Genomic DNA, 22,547 nt, shown 5'->3' on the forward strand with positions numbered 1-22,547 from the left:
GGTGTGGATGTCCTTGTGTCTTTCCAGGTTTAACAATCAGTTAAATCCTCATCCATTCATAGAGCATGTGTACTGTCTGTCCCCGCTGTAAATGATGTGATATTTTTGCAGTCTGTGTAACTGGTCTTTTGACAGTCAGTGTACTGGACACTCTCACTCAGCTCTGTGTTCCTTGGTGCCTTTCCAGTCACACTGATGTGACAGAAAAAACAGATAAATATTTCTTCTTCTCGATTCAAAGTCTGATGATATTCAGGTTCTGATAATTTGAGTGACTCTATTAAGCCTTAACATGTTTTGAGATTGCTGGCAGCAAATCTTCCCCTTATAACTTCCTGTAAAATGAGTTTACAAAAGTCATCACTGTCAGTATCAAACAGAAATTCAGAATAGACAATTCTAGTTTCTGTGGAACATTTCTTCCTTTCTCGTTCCTCTGGATCTGTACATCTCCATCCCACACCCTATCCCTGTATCCTCACTCTGCTGTCTGTATAATACACCCTTCCAATTCTCCTGAAGGTGTTGATTCATGCTGATCAACAAATCCATGCTCAGTCCTTCTTCTCCAGCACTGAGATATCTTCATGCAGGTTGCTCGTCTAAATACCTAAATATACTTAGCGAAGTAAAATGTATGTAACATAGGGGACCAGTTTAATAATTAGAAGTACAGCAAGGCTATGAGATAGAACATTTCAACAGTGAACGTTCTTGAATATCAATTTTTTGGCTATGAGGGTGGTGCATTTTGATACATTCAATATTTCAAAATGAAATTAGATGGGCAGTCAAAATAGACTGGCAGGGGAACAGGGATACAGACGGGATGAGGAGCATATCAGCCATGATTGAATGGCGGAGTGGACTCGATGGGCCAAATAGCCTAATTATACTCCTATATCTTATGAACTTAAGGGGGAATGGGACTGACTGGATTGCTCTACAGAGAGTTAGCATGGACTTGAGTTGCTGAATCGACTCCTTGTGTGATACAATAACCCGATTACTGAAAATAAACTACTTAGTTACAGTATTAACAAAACTAAAAATAATAAAAAATGAACTTTATTACTGGACCATGCATAATATATCTAATTTGTACCATATTACAAGACTGCACACATCTCTGTCCTATATTAATTTACTGCCCCTTAAATTTCAGCTATTTCCTCGGGAAATCATCCCTTTAAATTGTGAACATTAGGAAAGAGACCATCCTCTTAACCAGACAAATAAATGTGACAAGTTGAGGAAGCAAAGGATGGCAATGTCTTTAAGAGGGAGAGAGATACCTGGGCCAACCTTTCCAGAGTCTGCAGCCTCCCTGAATTCACTTCCTTTCCCTTCAGTTGCTGCAAGTCCCCAATTTAACCCCAGAATGAGAAGAAAAAGGAGAGAAGAAAACAAAGAGTTTTACTGACAGATGTTGACGACAGGAGGAGGTTTCAGTCTGTCTGAAATCCAATCTGCATTGTCACAAAGCCCGCACTCTGATTGGCTGGAGGACCAGTGTCCTTCCGGTCCTCCAATTCCTCCCATTGGTCAATGCCCTCATGAAGACAGTGGTGCAGCGGAAGTGAGTGGGAGACACTTTGACCCCGGATCGCTCGAAGTTGTTGGCCAATGGGAAACGCTATCCTCCGCACATGCGCAGAACTTCTCTGGGTTAATCATGCGCAGTCCCACCCGGCGAAGAGAGCGATTTTCTCAGCGCGGGGGATTGTGGGAGCTGCGGCTGCCATTACTCGGCCGGAGCCCAGTCTCCAAACACCTGGGACTGCGATGGATGGGATGGGATGGGGAGGAGGCGAAGTGACTCCATCCGGATATAATGTACATCTGGGTAGTCACTGGAATTGATAGCGAAGCCGCCTTCGCAAAATTCAGGTGTAAAAATTTAGACACCTGGGTGACATATTGGGGAGTGGAATAGCTCAATGTGAAACTGAACCCCAGAGTCAGCAGCGTCCTTGGGGGAGAACTGGGGAAAAATAAGGAGGATGGTCAAAAGAATTAGGCTTACAATTGATAGGGAGGAGGCAGATGTTTAAAGTTTGAAATTTGATTAGATTTGATTTATTATTGTCACATGTATTAGTAGACAGTGAGAAGTTTTGTTTCTTGTACGTTTTACTGACAAAGAGACAAAGAGATGGAGTTTAATGCGGAGAAGTGTGAGGTAATTCACTTTGGTAGGAATAACAGATGTGTTGAGTATAGGGCTAACGGGAGGACTTTGAATAGTGTGGAGGAGCAGAGGGATCTAGGTGTATGTGTGCATAGATCCCTGAAAGTTGGGAATCAAGTAGATAAGGTTGTTAAGAAGGCATATGGTGTCTTGGCGTTTATTGGTAGGGGGATTGAATTTAGGAGTCGTAGCGTTATGTTGCAACTGTACACAACTCTGGTGCGGCCGCACTTGGAGTACTGTGTGCAGTTCTGGTCCCCACATTACAGGAAGGATGTGGAGGCTTTGGAGAGGGTGCAGAGGAGGTTTACCAGGATGTTGCCTGGTATGGAGGGGAGATCCTATGAGGAGAGGCTGAGGGATTTGGGATTGTTTTCGCTGGAAAGGCGGCGGCTAAGAGGGGATCTTATTGAAACATATAAGATGATTAGAGGTTTAGATAGGGTGGATAGCGATAGCCTTTTTCCTCGGATGGAGAAATCCAGCACGAGGGGGCATGGCTTTAAATTGAGGGGGGGTAGTTATAGAACCGATGTCAGGGGTAGGTTCTTTACCCAGAGGGTGGTGAGGGATTGGAATGCCCTGCCAGCATCAGTAGTAAATGCGCCTAGTTTGGGGGCGTTTAAGAGATCCGTAGATAGGTTCATGGACGAAAAGAAATTGGTTTAGGTTGGAGGGTCACAGTTTTTTTTTTTTGTTTTTTTTTTTAACTGGTCGGTGCAACATCGTGGGCCGAAGGGCCTGTTCTGCGCTGTAATGTTCTATGTTCTATGTTCTATGTTCTATGAAAGAGGAGGGTGCAGAATGGAGTATTACAGTCATAGCTAGGATATAGAGAAAGATCAAATTAATGTGAGGTAGTTCCATTCAAAAGTTTGATGGCCTCAGGGAAGAAGCTGTTCTCGATTTGGTTATACATGTTCTCAGACCTTTATATCTTTTTCCCGATGGAAGGAGGTGGAAGAAAGAATGTCCAGGGTGCGTGGGGTCCTTGATTACGCTGGCTGCTTTTCTAAGACAGTGGGAAATGTAGACAGAGTCAATGGATAGGAGGCTGGTTTGCATGATGGATTAGGTCATTCATGACCCTTTGTAGTTTCTTGTGGTCTTGGACAGAGCAGGAGCAATATCAAGTTGTGATACAACCAGAAAGAATGCTTTCCAGAAAGGGAGGAGAATGTTACGTGACAACCAGAATATCAGTTTCAAATTTCTATCCTGTGCTTACATTCATTGCTTTGATAGATGTTTTTATTTACAAGGGATTAGAATGGAAGGATTTTCAGTCAGAAACATCTTGATTCATTTGGACACGACTATCATCAGCGATCAAATGTCAGAGGAACACTGATGCCCTGTTCAAAAAGATTTCAATCATCAGTGCGAATGGAAAAGTTGTGTGATGCACATTCCCAAGAGAGAGAGAGAGATTTCCAGGAAAAGAGACATAAGAATATATGAACAAATGAACTATGAGCAGGCCACTCAGGCCGTTTCAGTGCTCAGCGCCGACAACTGCCAGTTTCCAGATGCAATTTTACAACTCATCCGCTTCATCCTGGACCACAATGTCTTCACCTTCAACAACCAGTTCTTCATCCAGACACACGGAACAGCTATAGGGACCAAATTCGCACCTCAATATGCCAACATCTTCATGCACAGGTTCAAACAAGACATCTTCACCGCACAGGACCTTCAACCGATGCTATACACTAGATACATTGATGACATTTTCTTCCTTTGGACTCATGGTGAACAATCACTGAGACAACTATATGATGACATCAACAAGTTCCACCCCACCATCAGACTCACCATGGACTACTCTCCGGAATCAGTTGCATTCTTGGACACACACATCTCCATTAAGGATGGTCACCTCAGCACCTCACTATACCGCAAGCCCATGGATAACCTCACGATGCTCCACTTCTCCAGCTTCCACCCTAAACACGTTAAAGAAGCCACCCCCTATGGACAAGCCCTCCGTATACACAGGATCTGCTCAGATGATCGCAACAGACACCTCCACGCGCTGAAAGATGCCCTCATAAAGAACAGGATATGGCGCTCAACTCATCGATCGACAGTTCCGACGTGCCACAGCGATAAACCGCACCGACCTCCTCAGAAGACAAACACGGGACATGGTGGACAGAATACCCTTTGTCGTCCAGTACTTCCCCGGAGCGGAGAAGCTACGGCATCTCCTCTGGAGCCTTCAACATGTCATTGATGAAGACGAAGGTTTGTGACAAATCCCCACATTAACATGGTCAATTCCCCTATATTTCTGTGCTTGTGTCTCCAATTGGGCCCCCAGACTGCCATCATTTCCATCCACTAATGGAAATGTTCATATATTTGGCATGGTGTGACACCCCTATGGCTGTAAAATGGTAGATCCTCTGGCTCAGTATGAGCTGTGACTTGGTGGACGGGCTATGAATGTGATATAAATACAGCCTTACAGATGATGCATTTCGTCCAAGTCAACTTGACAGTCAAATGATGAGGGCTGAATGGACTCCCCGAACTCTCTCGTTGCATATTGTTCTTATTGAATGGGATCATACCTATCCAAGCAGTGTAAAAAAAAGGAAACAACAGGAAACAAGTAGCCAGAGTAAATCTTGGTCCAGAGAAAGCTCACTTCAAAAGCAACTAACTTGTGTTAATATTAAAAACATTTGCCACATATTGTTTGACACAAAACTGATTCAGTTTAATTTTATCCAGAACATTAACACCTATTACCGAGCTGCAGTTTATGAACACCAGCAGAATCGGACCCTAATGAATGTTGTTCAGTCCTGGGTGTGATTAACAGCAAACTCTAACTCCTGCCTTCACTTATGAATTCGCTGATGCGTCAGCAGGTTGGATTTCCGAGTGAATCCCTTCCCACACTTGGAGCAGGTGAACGGTCTCTCCCCAGTGTGAATTCGCTGGTGTTCAGTGAGATGGGATGATTGTCTGAATCCAATTGCACAGTGAGAGCATCTGAACGGTCTCTTGTCAGTGTGAACATGCTGATGGGATTTCAGTTCTCCAGAACTTTTATAGTAATTCCCAGTCTGGGCACTTGAAAGGTCTCTCTCCAGAGTGAACCCGCTGGTGCACCATGAGTTGGGATGACCGACTAAATCCCTTCCCACACTCCGTGCAGGTGAATGGCCTTTTCCCAGTGTGAATTCGCTGGTGTTCAGTGAGTTGAGATGATTGCCTGAACCCAGTCCCGCAGTGAGAGCACCTGAACGGTCTCTCCTCAGTGTGAACACGTTGGTGGTACGTCAGTTCCCAGGAGCTTTTATAGCCCTTTCCACATTCTGCACAGTAAAAAGGTCTTTCCTCAGTGTGAACTTGCTGATGGCGTGTCAGTTCCCGGGAACTTTTAAAGCACTTCCCACATGCAGGACATTTAAAAGGTCTCTTGTCAGTGTGAACTCGCTGGTGTGATAGCAGGTTGCTTGTGTGAATGAATCCCTTCCCACACAGGGAGCAGGTGAATGGCCTCTCCCCGGTGTGAACTCTCTGGTGTACCAGCAGATTGGAGGACTGAGTGAATCCCTTCCCACATTTGGAGCAGGTGAATGGTCTCTCTCCAGTGTGAACTTGCCGGTGTCTCAGCAGGTTGAACGACTGAGTGAATCCTTTCCCACACACAGAGCAGGTGAACGGCCTCTCCCCAGCATGAACTCGCTGGTGAATTTCCAGTTCAGATGGGGAATAGAATCCTTCCTCGCAGTCCCCACATTTCAACGGCTTCTCTTCAGTGTGACTGCACTTGTGGTTCGTGGGGTCAGATGATTCATACACAGAACACGTGTACAGATTCTCCCCACTGCAATCGATGCTTTTTTCTTCCATGTTCAAAATCCAATAATGATACAATGGTTACAATAAATTGGGCGACTCCATCAGATCCTGATGTGATGTTCGCTTTGTAATTCCCGACTGAAAATCCTCCTCTTCTAAAACCCTGTGAAACTGATTTAAATGGAAAAAAGGCAGTGAGAGAGAACCCACAGAAACTCAAAGGCAGGTTGTGAAATTGAGCTGAATGGATCTGGTCATTTGTGGGGCCGGCAGTAGGAAAAAGTGACCATGGAAACTGCCGGATTGTCATTGGGCGGCACGGTGGCACAGTGATCAGCACTGCTACCTCACAGTGCCAGGGACCCAGGTTCAATTCGCGGCTTGGGTCACTGTCTGTGTGGAGTTTGCACGTTCTCCCGGAGTTTGTGTGGGTTTCCTCCGGGTGTTCCGGTTTCCTCCCACAGTCTGAAAGACATGCTGGTTAGGTGCATTGACCCAAACAGGTGCTGGATTGTGGCAACTAGGGGAATTTCACAGCAACTTCATTGATGTGTTAATGTAAGCCTACTTGTGACTAATAAATTTTTAACTTTAAAAAAACTCAACTGATTCACTAATGTCCTTCAGGGAAGGAAACCTGCTCCCTGGTCAGGGGCGACACAAGACTCTGGACAATCTGGGAGAAGAGATCGAGGGGGAAGAGGCAGTGAGACAGAAGTAGGAGAGGGTGAGACAGAATTGGGCAGCACAGGAAAAAAGGAATTTCAAATATTTCAAACTCCCACAACCTCCACCACCTCGATGGAGCAATGAAGCAGGCGTATGGGAACACCATCATCTCCAAGTTCCTTTTCAACTCACACACCATCCTGACATGTCTGACATCCAGTACTGGATGAACAGAAACTTCCCCCAATTGAATATTAAGAACAAAGCCGTTGTCTTCAGTCCTCACAACAGACTCCACTCTCTCTCCGTGGCAACTGTCTGAGGCTGAACCAGACTTCTCACAACCTCAGTGTCCTGGCTCATCCCAAACTGAGCTTCCAGCCACATATCCTCATCATCACCCAGAATGCCTATTTCCACCTCAGTAACATCGCCCGAGTCTCAAATCATCTTGTTCAGAAACTCTCATCCATTCCTTTGTTACCTCTGGACTTAACTCTCCCAGAGCACTCTTTGCTGGCCTCCCACATTCAGCCTCCCTGCAATCCTGAGGTCATCCAAAACTCTGCTGTCTGTGTAATTATTCAAGACTTGTTCACCCATCACCCCTGTGCTCACTGACCTATAAAGGTTCCTGTTTAAGAACCACTAACATTTTAAAACTCCCGTTCTTGTTTCCAAATTTCTCCATGACTGCGACCACTCCTCCCTCTGTAATATCCTTCAGTCACACAATTCTCCATCATCGATGCTCTCCCCTAATTCCAGCCTCTCTTCAGTGTGAACATATTGATGGGATGTCAGTTCTTGGGAACTTTTATAGCACTTCCCACAGTCTGGGCATTTAAAAGGTCTCTCGTCAGTGTGAACTCGCTGTTGTGTCACGGATAATGATGACTGAGTGAATCGTTTCCCATATACAGAGCAGGTGAATGACCTCTCCCCGGAGTGAACCTGCTGGTGTTTCAACAGATTGTTTGACTCATTGAATCCCAACCCACACTCAGAGCCGGTTCACAGCCTCTCCCTTGTGTGACTGCGTCGCTGAGTCTCCAGTTTAGATGGGTAACTGAAGGCCTTCTCACAGTCCTCATGTTTCCACAGTTTTCCCCGGTGTGATAGTGTCTCGATAGGTTAGATGATTGGTTGAAGCCTCATCCACACATAGAACATATGTACGGTTTTTCCCCACTGTGAACAGTGCTTTTTCCTTCAATGTTCAAAATCCCATAATTTGGACACTCCATCAGATCCTGATGTGAATGTTTGGTTTGAGTTTCCTGACTACATATCCTCCTCTTTCAATATCCCATGAAATTAATTTAAAACAGAGAAAAGGGAGTGAGAGAGTGCCCACAAAAACACAAAGGCAGGTTATGAAATTGAGCTGAATGAATCTGGTCATCTGTGGGGCCGACCTGAGGAAAAAGTAACCATGGAAGCTCCTGGATTGTCACAAAAACCCAACTGGTTCACTAATGTCCTTCAGGGAAGGGGACTTACCACCCAGTCTGGGCCTACACAAGACTCTGGCCTCTATGGGAGGGGAGAGAGGTGAAAGATGCAGGAACAAAGGAGGTGATTTTCTACTTTGAATTCTAGAACTCTGACAAAATTCTCCAAACCTTCAACTTCCGCACCAAGGAGGACCAGGTGTATGCGAACACCATAATCTCCAAATTCCCCTCCAACTCGCACCGTCCTGCCCTGTCGGATATCCAGTACTGAATGAACAGCAATGTGCTCCATTTAACTACTGGGAAGAAGAAAACCATTGTTTCTCTTCAGTCCCCGCTACAAACTCCACTCCCAAACTACTGACTCCATCCTTCTCCCTGATAACTGTCTGAGACTGAACCGGACTGTTCCCAGCCTCAATAACAGCTTTCACTCTAAACTGAGCTCCTGACCTCATATCTGCATCATCACCAAGACTGCCAATTTCCATCTCAGTAACATCATCTGTCTCTTTCCTTGATTCTGCTCATCTGCAGCTGGAACTCTCATCCATTCCTTCAATAACTCCAGACTTAACTATCCGAATGCATTCCCGGCCTCCTACATTCAATCGCCCTGAAGTCTTAAAGTCATCCAAATCTCTGCTGGCCATGTGCTTCCTCACACCAAGTCTTGTTCACTCATCACCCCCGACCTCACTGACCTGCAAAGGCACTTAGTGTATAACACTTCTTTGAAATGCCGTGGGAAAGTCTATGACATGGAAGACATATAAATACAGATTGTTATTATTGACATGTATCAGCGTTCCTTCATCATTACTGGGTGAATAACCTGTAACTCTTACTGAACGAATTGTGGGAGCACCTTCACCACATGGACTGCAACGGTTCAAGAAGGTCAAACATCATCTTGCCCACAGGTACCTGGGGATGGGGAATGTTTGCTGCTGGTCTTGTTAGTGAAAGGACACAGTCTATTTATTTATTAGCATCATAAGTAGGCTTACATTCACATTGCAATGAAGTTACTGTGAAAACTCCATAGTCGCCACACTCCGGCACCTGTTCGGGTTTACTGAGGGAGCATTTAGCATGGCCAATGCACCTAACCAGCACGTCTTTCGGACTGTGGGAGGAAACCAGAGCACCCAGAGGAAACCCACGCAGACACGGAGAGAATGTGCAAACTCGACACAGACTCCACAAGGCTGGGAATCGAATCCGGGTCCCTGGCGCTGTGACGCAGCAGTGCTAACCACCGTGCCACCTTAATTTTCACATCAAAGCAAAAACAGTGACTTAACTATTTGGGACTTTCAAAGGTGGTGATTTTAACCAACATTCCCCACGGTGGTGAATGTTGAGTTTAAAAGTTGGCAAATTATGTTACAGTCATATAAAATATTGGTTAGGTCACATTTGGAATACTGTGTCCAATTCTGGTCGGCATTCTACCAGAAGGACGTGGTAGCTTTGGAGGGAGTACAGAAAATGTTTACCAGGATGTTGCATGGTATGGAGGGTATTAGCTATGAGGAAAGATTGAATAAACTGGAAAGATGGAGGCCATGGGGCAACCTGATAGAAGTTTATAAAATTATGAGGGGCGTAGGTAAGGTAACAGTTGGAAGCTTTCTTCCTGGCAGAAATGACAATCACAAGGGGGCACAATTCAAAGTAAGGGGGGGGGGGGAAAGTTCAGTGGAGACACGGGGGGAAGTTTTTTTACACAGTGGGTGGTGGGGCCTGGAATGCACTGCCAAGTGAGGTGGTCGAGGCAGATACATTAGCAACATTTAAAACTTATCTGGATAGAAACATGAACAGACGGTGTATAGAGGGATATAAGCGGTTGGTTTAGATAGGATAACGTGATGGGCGCAGGCTTGTGGGCCGAAGGGCCTGTTCCTGTGCTGTACTGTTCTTTGTTCTTTATCCCCTATCCACACCATAGGGGAACAGTGCGCAGGCGCAGTACCGAACATGGTAGGGAGCATGCGCGATGTCAGTGATGGCGAAGGGGAGAGAGGATCCTTTTGTCTGATCCGCAGCCGGTAAAGATGTGGAAACGCGCAGGGCCGATGGAGTCGGCGGGTGAACGGGGAGGGTTTCTAAATACCTGCTGAAAGCCTCAAACCGCGAATACGGACCTGCAGGTTCCGCGTTTGCAGCTCCGGTTTGTCCTCCCGGGGCGAAGACCCCGGTTACCAGCCGCCATCTTAGTTCAGCGGAGGGCAGAGCGCATGCGCTGGCGTCTTGGTGACGCGCATTGTGACACAACAGAGAGTGGATGGGATTCAGGATTTCTGTTTTTAACTGGGTCCTAGTGCCCGAGGCCACATAAAAGGTTCAGAGACACTGGTCAGAACTTTCTGGTTCAGTGAGGAAGGTTCCCTTTGGTTTTGTTGATGCTTGGTTGTTGATTTTTGTCTTTCAGTTCGTTTGGACCATATGATTGGAGGGAATAAGAAAGGAAAGAATGTTCCATCCAAACTAGAATTGTCTGTTTTGAATTTCTATCCTGTATTTACACTGATAACTTCTGTAAACTCCTTTTACAGGGGATTAGGATGGGAGGATTGACAGGTGGGAAACTTAAATCAAACATCACATTGAGATCTGACAGTCATTCGATTCATCAGGACCTGAATATCAATGTGGAAGGAGAAATGTTTATTTGTTCTGTCTGTGGGAAAAGATTTCAGACATCAGTGTGATTGGAAAAGCACCGAGACACACACACACCCGAGTGAAGGTGTTCCAGTGAACTGACTGTGGAAAGAGCTTGAACCAGTTACACAGCCTGAAAAAACATCACACCATTCACAGCAGGGAGGAACCGTACATGTGCAGTGTGTGTAGTCAACTGATCATCAACCTGGAGAGACACAAGGATACCGGCACCATGGAGAAACCATGGAAATGTGAGGATTGTGGGAAGGGATTCAAATGGCCATCCCAGCTGGAAATCCATCAGCGCACTCACACTGGGGAGAGGCCATTCACCTGCTCCATGTGTGGGAAGGGATTCAGAGAGTCATCCAACCTGCTGCAACACCAGCGAGTTCACACTGACCTGAGACCTTTTAAATGTCCAGACTGCGGGAAGGGCTATAAAAGTTCTGGGGACCTGATGTCCCATCAACGTGTTCACACTGACCAGAGGCCATTTAGGTGCTCTCACTGCGGGACTGGGTTCAGGAAATCATCTGAATTCACTGTACACCAGCGCACTCACACTGGGGAGAGGCCATTCACCTGCTCCATGTGTGGGAAGGGGTTCATTAATTCATCCAACCTGTCGAGACACCAGCGCACTCACTCTGATGCAAGAACTTTTAAATGTCCTGACTGTGAGGAGAGCTTTAAAAACAGTGATAATCTGCTGAGACATCGACGCACTCACACTGGAGAGAGGCCATTCGCCTGCTCTGAGTGTGGGAAGGGATTCACTCGATCAGCCGCACTGCTGACACACCGGCGAGTTCACAGCGGAGAGAGGCCGTTCACCTGCTCCGAGTGTGGGAAAAGATTTACTTGTTCATCTCATCTATTGAAACACCAGCGCACTCACACTGTGGAGAGACCATTCACCTGCTCTGAGTGTGGGAAGGGATTCACTCAATCTTCTAACCTGCTGACACACCAGCAAATTCACAAGTGAGTGCAGAGGTTGGAGTTCTCTGTTATTGCTGCTGTTGATCACATTGAGGACTAAATGTGTGGATTAAACCTGAGGTGTGTAAGGAATGTGTCCCAGCTGCTCTCTTCCATGGTTCAGAGCTCCTCGGCACGGAACAGAGGCTCCTTTACAACTGTGTTTAGAGTCAGGAAGAACAACAGTGAATGCTGGAAACATGCTGTCAAATCAGAGATTGTTGTAAAACTGGGATCTGTTCCTGAGTGAGAGTGAAACAGCAGGTTTAAGTTTCCTGTCTGGAACTGATTGTGGTAATTATGGTAATCATAGAATCCCTACAATGCAGAAGGAGGCCATTTGGCCCATCGAGTCTGTACCGACTCTCTGTCAGAGCATCTTAGAACATAGAACATAGAACATTACAGCGCAGAACAGGCCCTTCGGCCCACGATGTTGCACCGACCAGTTAAAAAAAAAACTGTGACCCTCCAACCTAAACCAATTTCTTTTCGTCCATGAACCTATCTACGGATCTCTTAAACGCCCCTTCCCCAGACACACCCCTCCCACGCTAGCCCCATTACCCCACGCATTTACCCCACTAATCCCCCTAACCATAACATCTTGGGACATCTATGGGGCAATTTAGCATTGGTCAATCTGTCTAACCTGTACATCTTTGCACTGTGGGAGGCAACCAGGGAGCATTTCCGTGGAGATGCTGCTTCTACCCAGAGTGTAATGGTAATGCTGCTGCACTTTGATACGACTGCTCAGACATCAGACTGTGTCAGCTCTTATTGATAGTGAATAAAATCTAACCACTGTCACCAATAAGGGCTATTACTGGGAATCATTTCAGAGTTTGGGAAAAGAGAATAAAGGGCTAATGGACACCCCGAATCCCAATTCTATAGATTAAAAGGATGTTCACAATGCTCTGGGTCCAAATGGTTTCTCTTCAGCTCCTCTGCACCTGTTACTGTGACTCCACACTTTGGGCACATGGACTGAACCCCAGGGGTTCCGTCACCACCTGCCCCAATCGCCCAGTCTCCTGCCCCGATTGGCTGGAGGCCCATTTCCCAGTCAGTCTTCCAGCACCTTCCTGTCTCTCTATCAGTGCGACGTCCAGGGCAGTTTCCCAACTGGGGCACAGGCCCCATTATTCTCAGCTAAATTCAGCTCTTAGCTCCGTTGCCTGGCTGGCATTGACACAAGCAATAGAGACAGAAAGGTGCCCCAGGGTCAAGTGGGAACCTGAAACTTGTAGCTTTCAACAAACTCTTCAACATTTGTGCATTCAATACCTGTTTTTGTATGAGGTTGTTATTTTTCCATTGAGGCACTGGAGGCAAAGAATAACTTTCCCTTTCTAACTTTGTATTGTCTGTTGTATCAGCCACGGCGCAGTGGATCACAGTCTTCCACAAGAAACTACCAAGGGTCATGAACAAAGCCCAGTCCATCTCACAAACCAGCCTCCCATCCATTGACTCTGTCTACACTTCCCGCTGCCTTGGAAAAGCAACCAGCATAATTAAGGACCCCACACAACCTGGACATTCGCTCTTCCATCTTCTTCTGTTGGGAAAAAGATACAAAAGTCTGAGGACACGTACCAACCGACTCAAGAACAGCTTCTTCCCTGCTGCCATCAGACTTTTGAATGGACTTACCTTGCATTAAGTTAATCTTTCTCCACATCCTAGCTATGACTGTAACACTACATTCTGCACTCTCTCGTTTCCTTCTCTATAAACGGTATGCTTTGTATAGCGTGCAAGAAACAATACTTTTCACTGTATGTTAATACATGTGACGATAATAAATCAAATCTTCACTCTGAATCTGAAGATTGTTCTTTCCAATCCAAGTCCATTGACCTGAGGCCAACATTCAAAGTGCCAGCACTGAGGGAGTGCTGCATTATTAGAGCTGCTGCCTTTAGGATGAGATGTCAACCCAAGTACCCCATCTGCCCCTTTTATCCCCAAAGTGACCATTACCTGACATCAGAGTTGGGCTGATTGTGACGTGACACTTGGTCAATTTGGTGACCAGATTAATTTAACCGGATCCCCAATTACTGACACCACCTTCTCTCATTATCTTAGACAGGAATACAATTGCACAGTTTCACACTAACCCTTTATCTGATTCTATACAATCAGGTACTCAGACAATTTCAAATTCTGAGACAAATCAGAGCTTGAAGTTCTCTCTTGAAAATACATTTATCATCATTGCACATTCTTCACATACACAGCAATTCAGATTATAATTTTTACAGCAAATAAAACTCAGCTTTTACGATAAGCCGACATGTGACACTAATAGATAAATTTAAAAACAGTGACTGATTCTTGATTGATTTATTAATTGTAACTCAATTAAATCTCACGACTTCTCCAATCATCTATTGCTGATCGCCAGCTAATTAATACAGTAATCTTTAATTAATATACTTGGCTACTACAAGATAGACTAGTTCAGAAAATGTGTGCCACGGAAATGTATACAGCAACATCATGCTGAGCAGAGCATATAAAAACTGCATTCATCGTGGACCCAAATGTATGGATTTCATTTTTGATGAGACTTTGTAGAAATGGAATTGTTATTTTTAAAAGACAGTTTGTAGAAAGACAACAGCTTTCTTCCTTACTAATCCTGACCAGACTGAACCTTATTCTTCAGCTGGACTTTGGAAGAATATGATATCCTGTAGCTTATCAAAATTAGAGAATAATTTCTTCCTTTAAACAATTTCTGCTGGCTCTGCGGTTTCTGGAAACATTTCAGGTGATTCAGTGTTAATATTTTAAAATAAAGATCTAGCCTTTATGATGTAATTGTCTATTACACTGAGTCACGAACGATATCTTAATCAAGGTTCATTACTGAATCTGTTTCATGACTGGGTTTTAATATAAAATCAATTTGTAGCAAATAAAGACAACTGACAGAAGGTGAACAGACTGTTAGAAGCCACATGTTTTGAGTTTAAAATGGCTTCCTTGACCTTGTTACTTATAGCAATGAACATGGTATGAAAATGATTGAATTTTAAAACTAAATTTGATTACCCAGGCCTGCAGTTTCCTCCATTAGCACAGTCACTACAATTCACAGAACTTCATTCACTGTATAATGCTTCAGGACAAAGGCAGAGTTCGATAGATTCCAGAGAAACAAGGTGGTGAAAGGTTATCAGGGGGAGGTGGGAATGTGGAGTTGAGGTTTCAATTAGATCAGCCATGATCGTGTTGAATGGCAGAACAGGCTCCTGATTCACATGTTCATCTGACACCCGGTGGTTGTGAGAGGTGCTACAGAAATGCAATTTTTTCTTGTTCTCCACAATATTGTATATATTACACTCAGTCCCTGCATCAAAATCATTGTTAAAGGTTGAGTCTAAATTTGACACATTTTGAATGATGGGCTGCTTTTCTCTAGAAAAGAGAAGACTGAAGGGTGACCTGATGGAAGTCTTTAAGGTTATGAAGGGGTTCAATAATCCAATAGGGATTTCAGTGAGAAACCTCTTTACCAGCGAGTGGTGAGAATGTGGAACTCACTACCACAGCGAGTGGTTGAGGTGAACAGCATGAATACATTGAAGGGGAAGCTGGATGAGGGAGGGAGAAAGAAATAGAAGGATATGCTGATGGGGGGAGATGAAGAGGGGTGGGTGGAGGCTCATGTGGAGCATAAATACTGACACAGACCAATTGAGCCGACTGGCCTGGCCCTGTGCTGTAGACTCAATGGAACAGAGACTAATGTATTTATTTTAGATCTACCTGTAGTGGTAGGAAAAACACTATTTACTGTCCAGGATAAAATAAATATCCTTCATCAGTTTTTGTGGATCATTTCAGTGGAAATGTGCCCTCGCTCAAAGAGCATCAGCCCACTGGAGGTAAAGTTGTGAGACCAGCCAGTCCAGCAGAAAGAAACCCTCCGACCCTCTCACTTCACCAACTGTCAGAATGAACATGCTTCAGTCCTGGATGTGATTAATAGCAGCAATAACAGCAGAATTCAGCACCTGTCATCACTTGTGAACTCGCCGGTGTCTCAGCAGCTTTGATGACTGAGTGAATCCTTTCCCACAGTCAGAGCAGGTAAACAGTCTCTCCCCAGTGTGAACTCGCTGGTGTGCCCGCAGGTTGGATGAATTACTGAATCCTTTCTCACACTGAGAGCAGGTGAATGGTCTCTCTCCGGTGTGAACCCGCTGATGTGTCTGCAGGTGGGATGACTGAGTGAATGTTTTCCCACAATTTGGGCAGGTGAATGGTCTCTCCCCAGTGTGCAATCGTCGATGTTTCTGCAGATTTGATGCATAAGGGAAACGCTTCCCACACTCAGGGCAGATGAACGGCCTCTCCCCAGTGTGAACTCGCTGATGTATCAGCAGATAGGATGAATCAGTGAATCCCTTCCCACACTCGGAGCAGCTGAACGGTCTCTCCCTGGTGTGAATTCGCTGGTGTCTCTGCAGGTTGGATGAATTACTGAATCCTTTCCCACACTCAGAGCAGATGAATGGCCTCTCCCCGGTGTGAACTCGCTCGTGTGTCTGCAGGTGGGATAACTGAGTGAATCCCTTCCCACACTCTGAACACGTGAACCATTTCTCCCCGGTGTGACCTCGCTGGTGCATCAGCAAGTTGGATGATTCACTGAATCCCTTCCCACAATCGGAACAGGTGAATGGCTTCTCCCCGCTGTGAACTCGCTTGTGTGTCTGCAGGTGGGATGAACTTGTGAATCCTTTCCCGCACTCAGGGCAGGTGAATGGCCACTCCCCTGTGTGAACTCGTTTGTGTGTCTGCAGGGAGGATGAATGAGCAAATACCTTCCCACACTCCAAGCAAATGAACGGCCTCTCCCCAGTGTGATTACATCGATGAGTTTCCAGTTGGTGTGAGAAATTGAATCCTTTACCACAGTCTCCACATTTCCACGGCTTCTCCATGGTGCTGGTGTCCATGTGTCTCTCCCAGTTTGATAGTCAGCTGAAGCCTCATCCACAACAAAACACCCGAACGGTCTCACCCCAATGTGACTGGTGCTGTCTTTTCAAGCTGTGTTGGAGTTTTTTTCCACAGTCAGTTCACTGGAACGCTCTCACTCCGATCTATGTGCGTCCATGCTTTTCCAATCACATTTATGGTTGAAATCTCTTGAAGCAGAAGAACAGACAAATATTTCTCTTTGTAGATGCCAAAGGCGGATGTTGTCCAGGTCCCGATGAATGGAGTTAATCTGTCAGATCACCATGAGTATTTGTTTTGAGATTTCTGTCTGGAAATCCTCTTCTGATATCCTGTAACACAAATTTCCAAAATTCATCACTGTCAGTGCAACTTAGAAATTCAGAAAAGACAATTCCAATTTTTATAGAAAATTCTTTACTTTTTCCCACTATACACCCTCCCAATTCTCCTAAAGGTGCCAATTCATGTTGGTTAACCAATCTATGCTCACCACTTCCTGTTCAAATGTGTGTAATATGCAGCACTCATTACTTGGTTGGAGATATGGTGGGTGCAGCGAGTGATCATGATCTGGAACTGGGTGCCCACGGATCTGGTGGCATTGAAAGCAATTAAAGATTTCAAACTGAAATTGGAGGCACACTTGAAGGAAATAATCTTGCAGGAGAATGAGTAGATGGAGGGGCAATGGGTCTGACTGGATTGCTCTATAAGGAGTTGACATGGACTCCTTCTCTATTGGAATAACGATGCCTGGAAATATATTAACATAGTTACAATGTTCTCATAGAAACCCTACAGTGCAGAAAGAGGCCATTCGGCCCATCGAGTCTGCACCGACCACAATCCCACCCAGGCCCTACCCCCATATCCCTACATATTTTACCCACTAATCCCTCTAACCTACACATCTCAGGACACTAAGGGGCAATTTTAGCATGGCCAATCAACCTAACCCGCACACCTTTGGACTGTGGGAGGAAACCGGAGCACCCGGAGGAAACCCATGCAGACACGAGGAGAATGTGCAAACTCCACACAGACAGTGACTCGAGGCCAGAATTGAACCCAGGTCCCTGGAGCTGTGAAGCAGCAGTGCTAACCACTGTGCTACCGTGCTGCCCCATTCTATTACAAGACTAGAATTATAGAATCCCTACAGTGCAGAAGGAGGCTATGCATCTCATCCAGTCTGCACTGACCACAATCCCACCCAGACCCTATTCCCATAACCCCACTTAATGACCCTGCTATTCCCACAGACACTCGGGTCAATTTTACCACGGCCAATCAACCTAACCCGCACATCATTGGACGAACCTGTGTTGAAGATATTAAAAAGGCCATGTGTTTAACATAAAGTCAATTTATTTGACTATTATCCACAATATTAACATCTATAAATGGACTGTAGTTTATTAACAGCAATGGAAACAGACCCATTCGAACATAATAATTAGGAACAGAAGGAGGCCACTTGGCCCCTCGAGCCTGTTCCACCATTCAATAAGATCGTGGCTGATCTGATTGTAACCTCAACCCCACATTCCTGCCCACTACCCTCACCAATAATCTTCCATCTCCTTGTTAATCAGGAGACCATCTTGCTCTGTCTTCAAAATATTCCAAGATTCTGCTTCCTCTGCCTTTTGAGGAAGAGAGTTCCAAAGATCCATGATCCTCTGAGAGAAAACACTTCTCCCTATCTCTGTCTGAAACACATTTTTAAACAGTGTCTCCTTGTTCAAAATTCTCCTGCAAGAGAAAAAACATCCTTTCCACAACAACCCAGTCAATAGCCCTCAGAAACGTAAAAGGTTTCAATCAAGGCCCCTCTTGTTCTTCTAAACTCCAGTGAACAAGCCCAGATTCTCCAATCTTTCCTCATAAGACAACCTGCCAATTTCTGGTATTAGTCTGGTAGACATTCTCTGAACTGCTTCCAATGCATTTACATTTTCCTTAAATAAGGAGTTCAATACTTTAACAACACTCCAGATGTGGTCTCACCAGTGTCCTGTATGACTGAAACATAAACTCACTCCTTTTGTAACCACTTTCCTCACAATAAACAATGACATTCTATTAACTTTCCTGATTACTTGCTGTACCTGCATTCCAGCCTTTTGTGATTCATGCACTAGGACACCTCTGAATCTCAGAGCTCTGCAACCTCTCACTATTTAATGTTTTTTGAAATATTTGGCAGGAATTCCTGCCAAAATTGATAATTCCACATTTGCCCATGTTATGCTCCATTTGCCAAATATTTGCCCACTAGCTGAACTTTATCTACATCCCTTTGTAGCCTCCTTACATCCTCTTCACAACTTACTTTTCTACCTTTGTGTCCTCAGCAAATTTAGCGACCATGCTTGCATCCAAGTCATTTACATAAATTGTTAAAAGTAGAGGTCCCAGTTCTGATCGCTTTGGCACACCACTCGTCACATCCTGTCAACCAGATAAAGATCCATGTGTGCCAACTCTGTTTCCCGTTAGCTCGCCAATCGTCTTTCCATGCCATATTACCCCCACACTGTGAGATTCTATTTTCCACATTAAGCTTTGATGTGGCAGCTTATCAAATGCATTTTGGAAATCTAAGTACAGTACATTCACCTTTGCTGCCCCATTATCCAATATATAAAGGCACCATCTCCCAGATGTCCCCTTGAGAGGGAGAGCTGACTGGTGGTCACTTAACCTGAGGATCATAAATTCATAAGATATAGGAGCAGAATTAGACCTTCGGCCAATCGCGTCTGTTCCACCATTCTATCATGGCTGATAACCTCCTCATCCCCATTTTCCTGCCTTCTCCCCATAACCCTTCAACCCATTACCAATTAAAAATCTGTCCAACTCCTCTTTAAATTTACTCACTGTCCCAGCATCCACCACCCTTTGGGACAGCGAATTCCACAGATTCACAACCCTTTGGGAGAAGCAGTTTCTCCTCAACTCTGTTTTAACTTTGCTGCCCCTTATCCTAAGGCTATGACCTCTCATCCTAGAATGCCCCAGAAGAGGAAGCATCCGTTCCACGTCTGCTTTATCCATACCTTTCATCATCTTGGATCACCACACCTCACGTGAGGGGCAAGATTGAGGAGACGGCACCTTCATGAATAACCTTGGTTGGCACGAGAATTGAAACTGTGCTGTTGGTGTCGCTGTGCATCACAAACCAGCCACCCGGCCAACTGAGCGAACCGACCCCCTTTATCCAAAGTATATGTGACTCCTTCAAAGAACTCCAATAAATAGGTCGAATATGATTTCCCTTTCTCAAACCATGCTGACTCTCTCTGGTTGTCTGAATTTTTCTCATTCTCATGATATCTTTAATAAAGATATTTTCCCTACATCAGGTTTTATATTAAGTGGTCTTTAGTTTCCTTTTTGCCTCCCTCCTTTTTTTGAATAAAGGAGTTACATTTGCTACTTTGCAATCTACTGGAATCTTCCTCAAATCTCGCGACTGTTAGATAATTAAAACGGTGCTATTTCCTTCCCTGTTCAAAATTCTCTGCTGTTCAGGTTACGATACATTGTGCAATTCCATCCAATCCTGATCTGATGTTTTGTGCAAGTTTCCTGACCCCAAATCCTCCCCTTCGAAGACCAATTATATCAACACCTATAACAGAGCTGGAGTCACTTTTCAATTCAGCAGAAACAGACCCAAAGGTACATGATTCAGTCTGAACACGAAAACAGCAAAATCCAATCACAACAGTTACTTGTGAACTCGCTGGTGTCTCAGCAGATTGGATGACTGACTGAATCCCTTTCCACACTTGGAACAAGTGAACGGCTTCTCCCCGGTGTGAATTCGCTGGTGTGTCAGCAGAGTGGATGAGTGAGCAAATCCATTCCCACACTGGGAGCAGGTGAACGGTCTCTCCCCAGTGTGAGTGCGCTGGTGTACAGTGAGTTGAGATGATTGCTTGAACCCAGTCCCACAGTGAGAGCACCTGAATGGTTTCTCATCAGTGTGAACACGTTGATGGTAGTGCAGATTTACAGAATTTTTAAAGCATTTCCCACAGTCTGGACATTTAAAAGGTCTCTCATCAGTGTGAATCCGCTGGTGTGTGGAGAGGGTGGCTGACTGAGCAAATCTCTTCCCACACTGGGAGCAAGTGAATGGCCTCTCCCCAGTGTGAATTCGCTGGTGTAATGCGAGGTTGGAAGACTGAGCGAATCCCTTCCCACACTGGGAGCAGGTGAACGGCCTTTCCCCAGTGTGGATTCGCCGATGTTTCAGCAGATGGGATGAGGCAGTGAATCCTTTCCCACACTGGGAGCAGTTGAATGGTCTCTCGTCAGTGTGAGTTCTCTGGTGTATGTGTAAGCTGTTTGACTGAGTGAATCCCCTCCCACACTGGGAGCAGGTGAATGGTCTCTCCCCACTGTGACTGCGCCGATGAATCTCCAGCTGGGAAGGGTAATCGAATCCCTTCCCACAGTCCCCACATTTCCACAGCTTCTCCCTGTTGCGACTGCAATTATGTTCCGAAAGGCTGGATGATTGGTTAAAGTCTTGTCCACACACAGAACACGTGTACAGTTTCTCTTCACTGTGAACGGTGCTATTTCCTTCCATGTTCAAAACACAATGATATTCAGGTTACAATAAATTGGCTAACTCCATCAGGTTTTGATATAATATTTGGTTTCAGTTTCCCAACTGCAAATCCTCTTCTTCTAAAACCCTGTGAAATTGATTTAAAACAGAAAAAAGGAAGTGAGAGAGAACCCACAAAAACACAAAGGCAGTTTGTGAAATTGAGCTGAATGAATCTGGTCATTTGTGGGGCTGGCACTCGGAAAAAGTGATCATGAAAACTGCTGGATTGTCATAAAAACCCAGCGGGTTCACTGATATCCTTCAGGGCAGGAAATCTGCCACACGGTCTGGACACAAGACTCTGGACACTGAGAGAAGACAGAAAGAAGTAGGAGAAGTCGGGGTGAAGGAGAGGGATTTTGTACATTGACAACTCAATGAGAACTTTGACAGAAAGTTTCCCAAACCCTCAACCTCCACCCACCTAGAAGGACCAGGGTAGCAAATAGATGGGAACACCATCACCTTCAAGTTCCTCTCCAACTCACACACCATCCTGACTTATCTGACATCCAGTACTAAAAGAACAGAAATTTCTTTCATATAAACACTGGGAAGACAACCCATTGTCTTCAGTGTCAAAGTGAGGGAGCGAAAGGATGTCAATGTCTTTGAGCGAGAAAGAAAAAGAGACCTGGGCCGAGTCTTGCTCCTAATTCCGATGTTGTCTGTTTCCTTTCCAGAGTCTGCACCCTCCCTGGATTCACTTCCTTTCCCTTCAGTTGTTGCAAGTCCCCAATTTCCCCCAGAATGAGAAAAGAAACATTGATTTCCTCCCAGATGTTGTCCAGAAGAGGAAGTTTCAATCTGAACATCGTTGGCCAACTTCCGCATTGAGACGTCACAATGGAACCGAGCCTGAATTAGCCAATAGGAATAAGTCTGTACCGATGTGACGTCCTGGAGTTCCAGTGTGCAGGCCCGGGCGTGCAGACATGGGAGCCCCGCCCCCTCCCATTGATTCCCCCGCCCCCTGCCATCTCCTCGAGCCAAGGTTTCCAGGCAACCGGCTGGCGGCTCCGGCCAGAGCGAGAAGCCGCTCGGTGATCTCCCCCTCCCCCCTCTCTCTCCGGCGGCTGCTCCAAAAAGAGATCGAGAGCGACCGCTGGCGCCAGCC

The 22,547-nt window shown here is 45.3% G+C and overlaps 3 protein-coding genes across 5 annotated transcripts in view; 1 reads left to right on the forward strand and 2 right to left on the reverse strand.

Moving 5' to 3' along the window:
* Positions 1-3,002: 3,002 nt before the first annotated feature.
* Positions 3,003-10,412, reverse strand: LOC144486728 (uncharacterized). Of its 2 annotated transcripts, none has more exons than XM_078204754.1 (2): positions 10,293-10,412; positions 3,003-6,184 (listed from the first exon to the last, which is right to left on the reverse strand). In XM_078204754.1, the coding sequence occupies exon 2, from the start codon at positions 6,062-6,064 to the stop codon at positions 5,255-5,257; it is 810 nt and encodes a 269-aa protein (XP_078060880.1). In that variant the 5' UTR covers positions 6,065-6,184; positions 10,293-10,412; the 3' UTR covers positions 3,003-5,254. The 2 variants fall into 2 exon arrangements, with proteins under 2 accessions (XP_078060880.1, XP_078060881.1); XM_078204755.1 differs by having other exon boundaries at positions 10,262-10,378.
* Positions 10,146-22,547, forward strand: part of LOC144486716 (uncharacterized) — a 43,305-nt gene continuing 30,903 nt past the window's right edge. Inside the window, exons 1-2 of the mRNA XM_078204724.1 lie at positions 10,146-10,196; positions 10,704-11,780. Coding sequence (XP_078060850.1) covers positions 10,988-11,780 — 793 coding nt within the window. The 5' untranslated portion in view covers positions 10,146-10,196; positions 10,704-10,987. The remainder of the gene's footprint in view (positions 10,197-10,703; positions 11,781-22,547) is intronic.
* On the reverse strand, positions 14,009-22,198 carry LOC144486720 (uncharacterized). Of its 2 annotated transcripts, XM_078204737.1 has the most exons (3): positions 22,065-22,198; positions 20,913-21,515; positions 14,009-16,557 (listed from the first exon to the last, which is right to left on the reverse strand). In XM_078204737.1, exons 2-3 carry the CDS (start codon positions 21,404-21,406, stop codon positions 15,846-15,848), a joined length of 1,206 nt encoding a protein of 401 aa, XP_078060863.1. In that variant the 5' UTR covers positions 21,407-21,515; positions 22,065-22,198; the 3' UTR covers positions 14,009-15,845. The 2 variants fall into 2 exon arrangements, with proteins under 2 accessions (XP_078060863.1, XP_078060864.1); XM_078204738.1 differs by lacking the exons at positions 20,913-21,515; positions 22,065-22,198 and adding an exon at positions 19,860-20,161 and having other exon boundaries at positions 14,009-17,123.

The sequence above is a fragment of the Mustelus asterias genome, unplaced genomic scaffold (genome assembly GCF_964213995.1).
Source record: "Mustelus asterias unplaced genomic scaffold, sMusAst1.hap1.1 HAP1_SCAFFOLD_433, whole genome shotgun sequence".
Taxonomy (NCBI): Eukaryota; Metazoa; Chordata; class Chondrichthyes; order Carcharhiniformes; family Triakidae; genus Mustelus; species Mustelus asterias.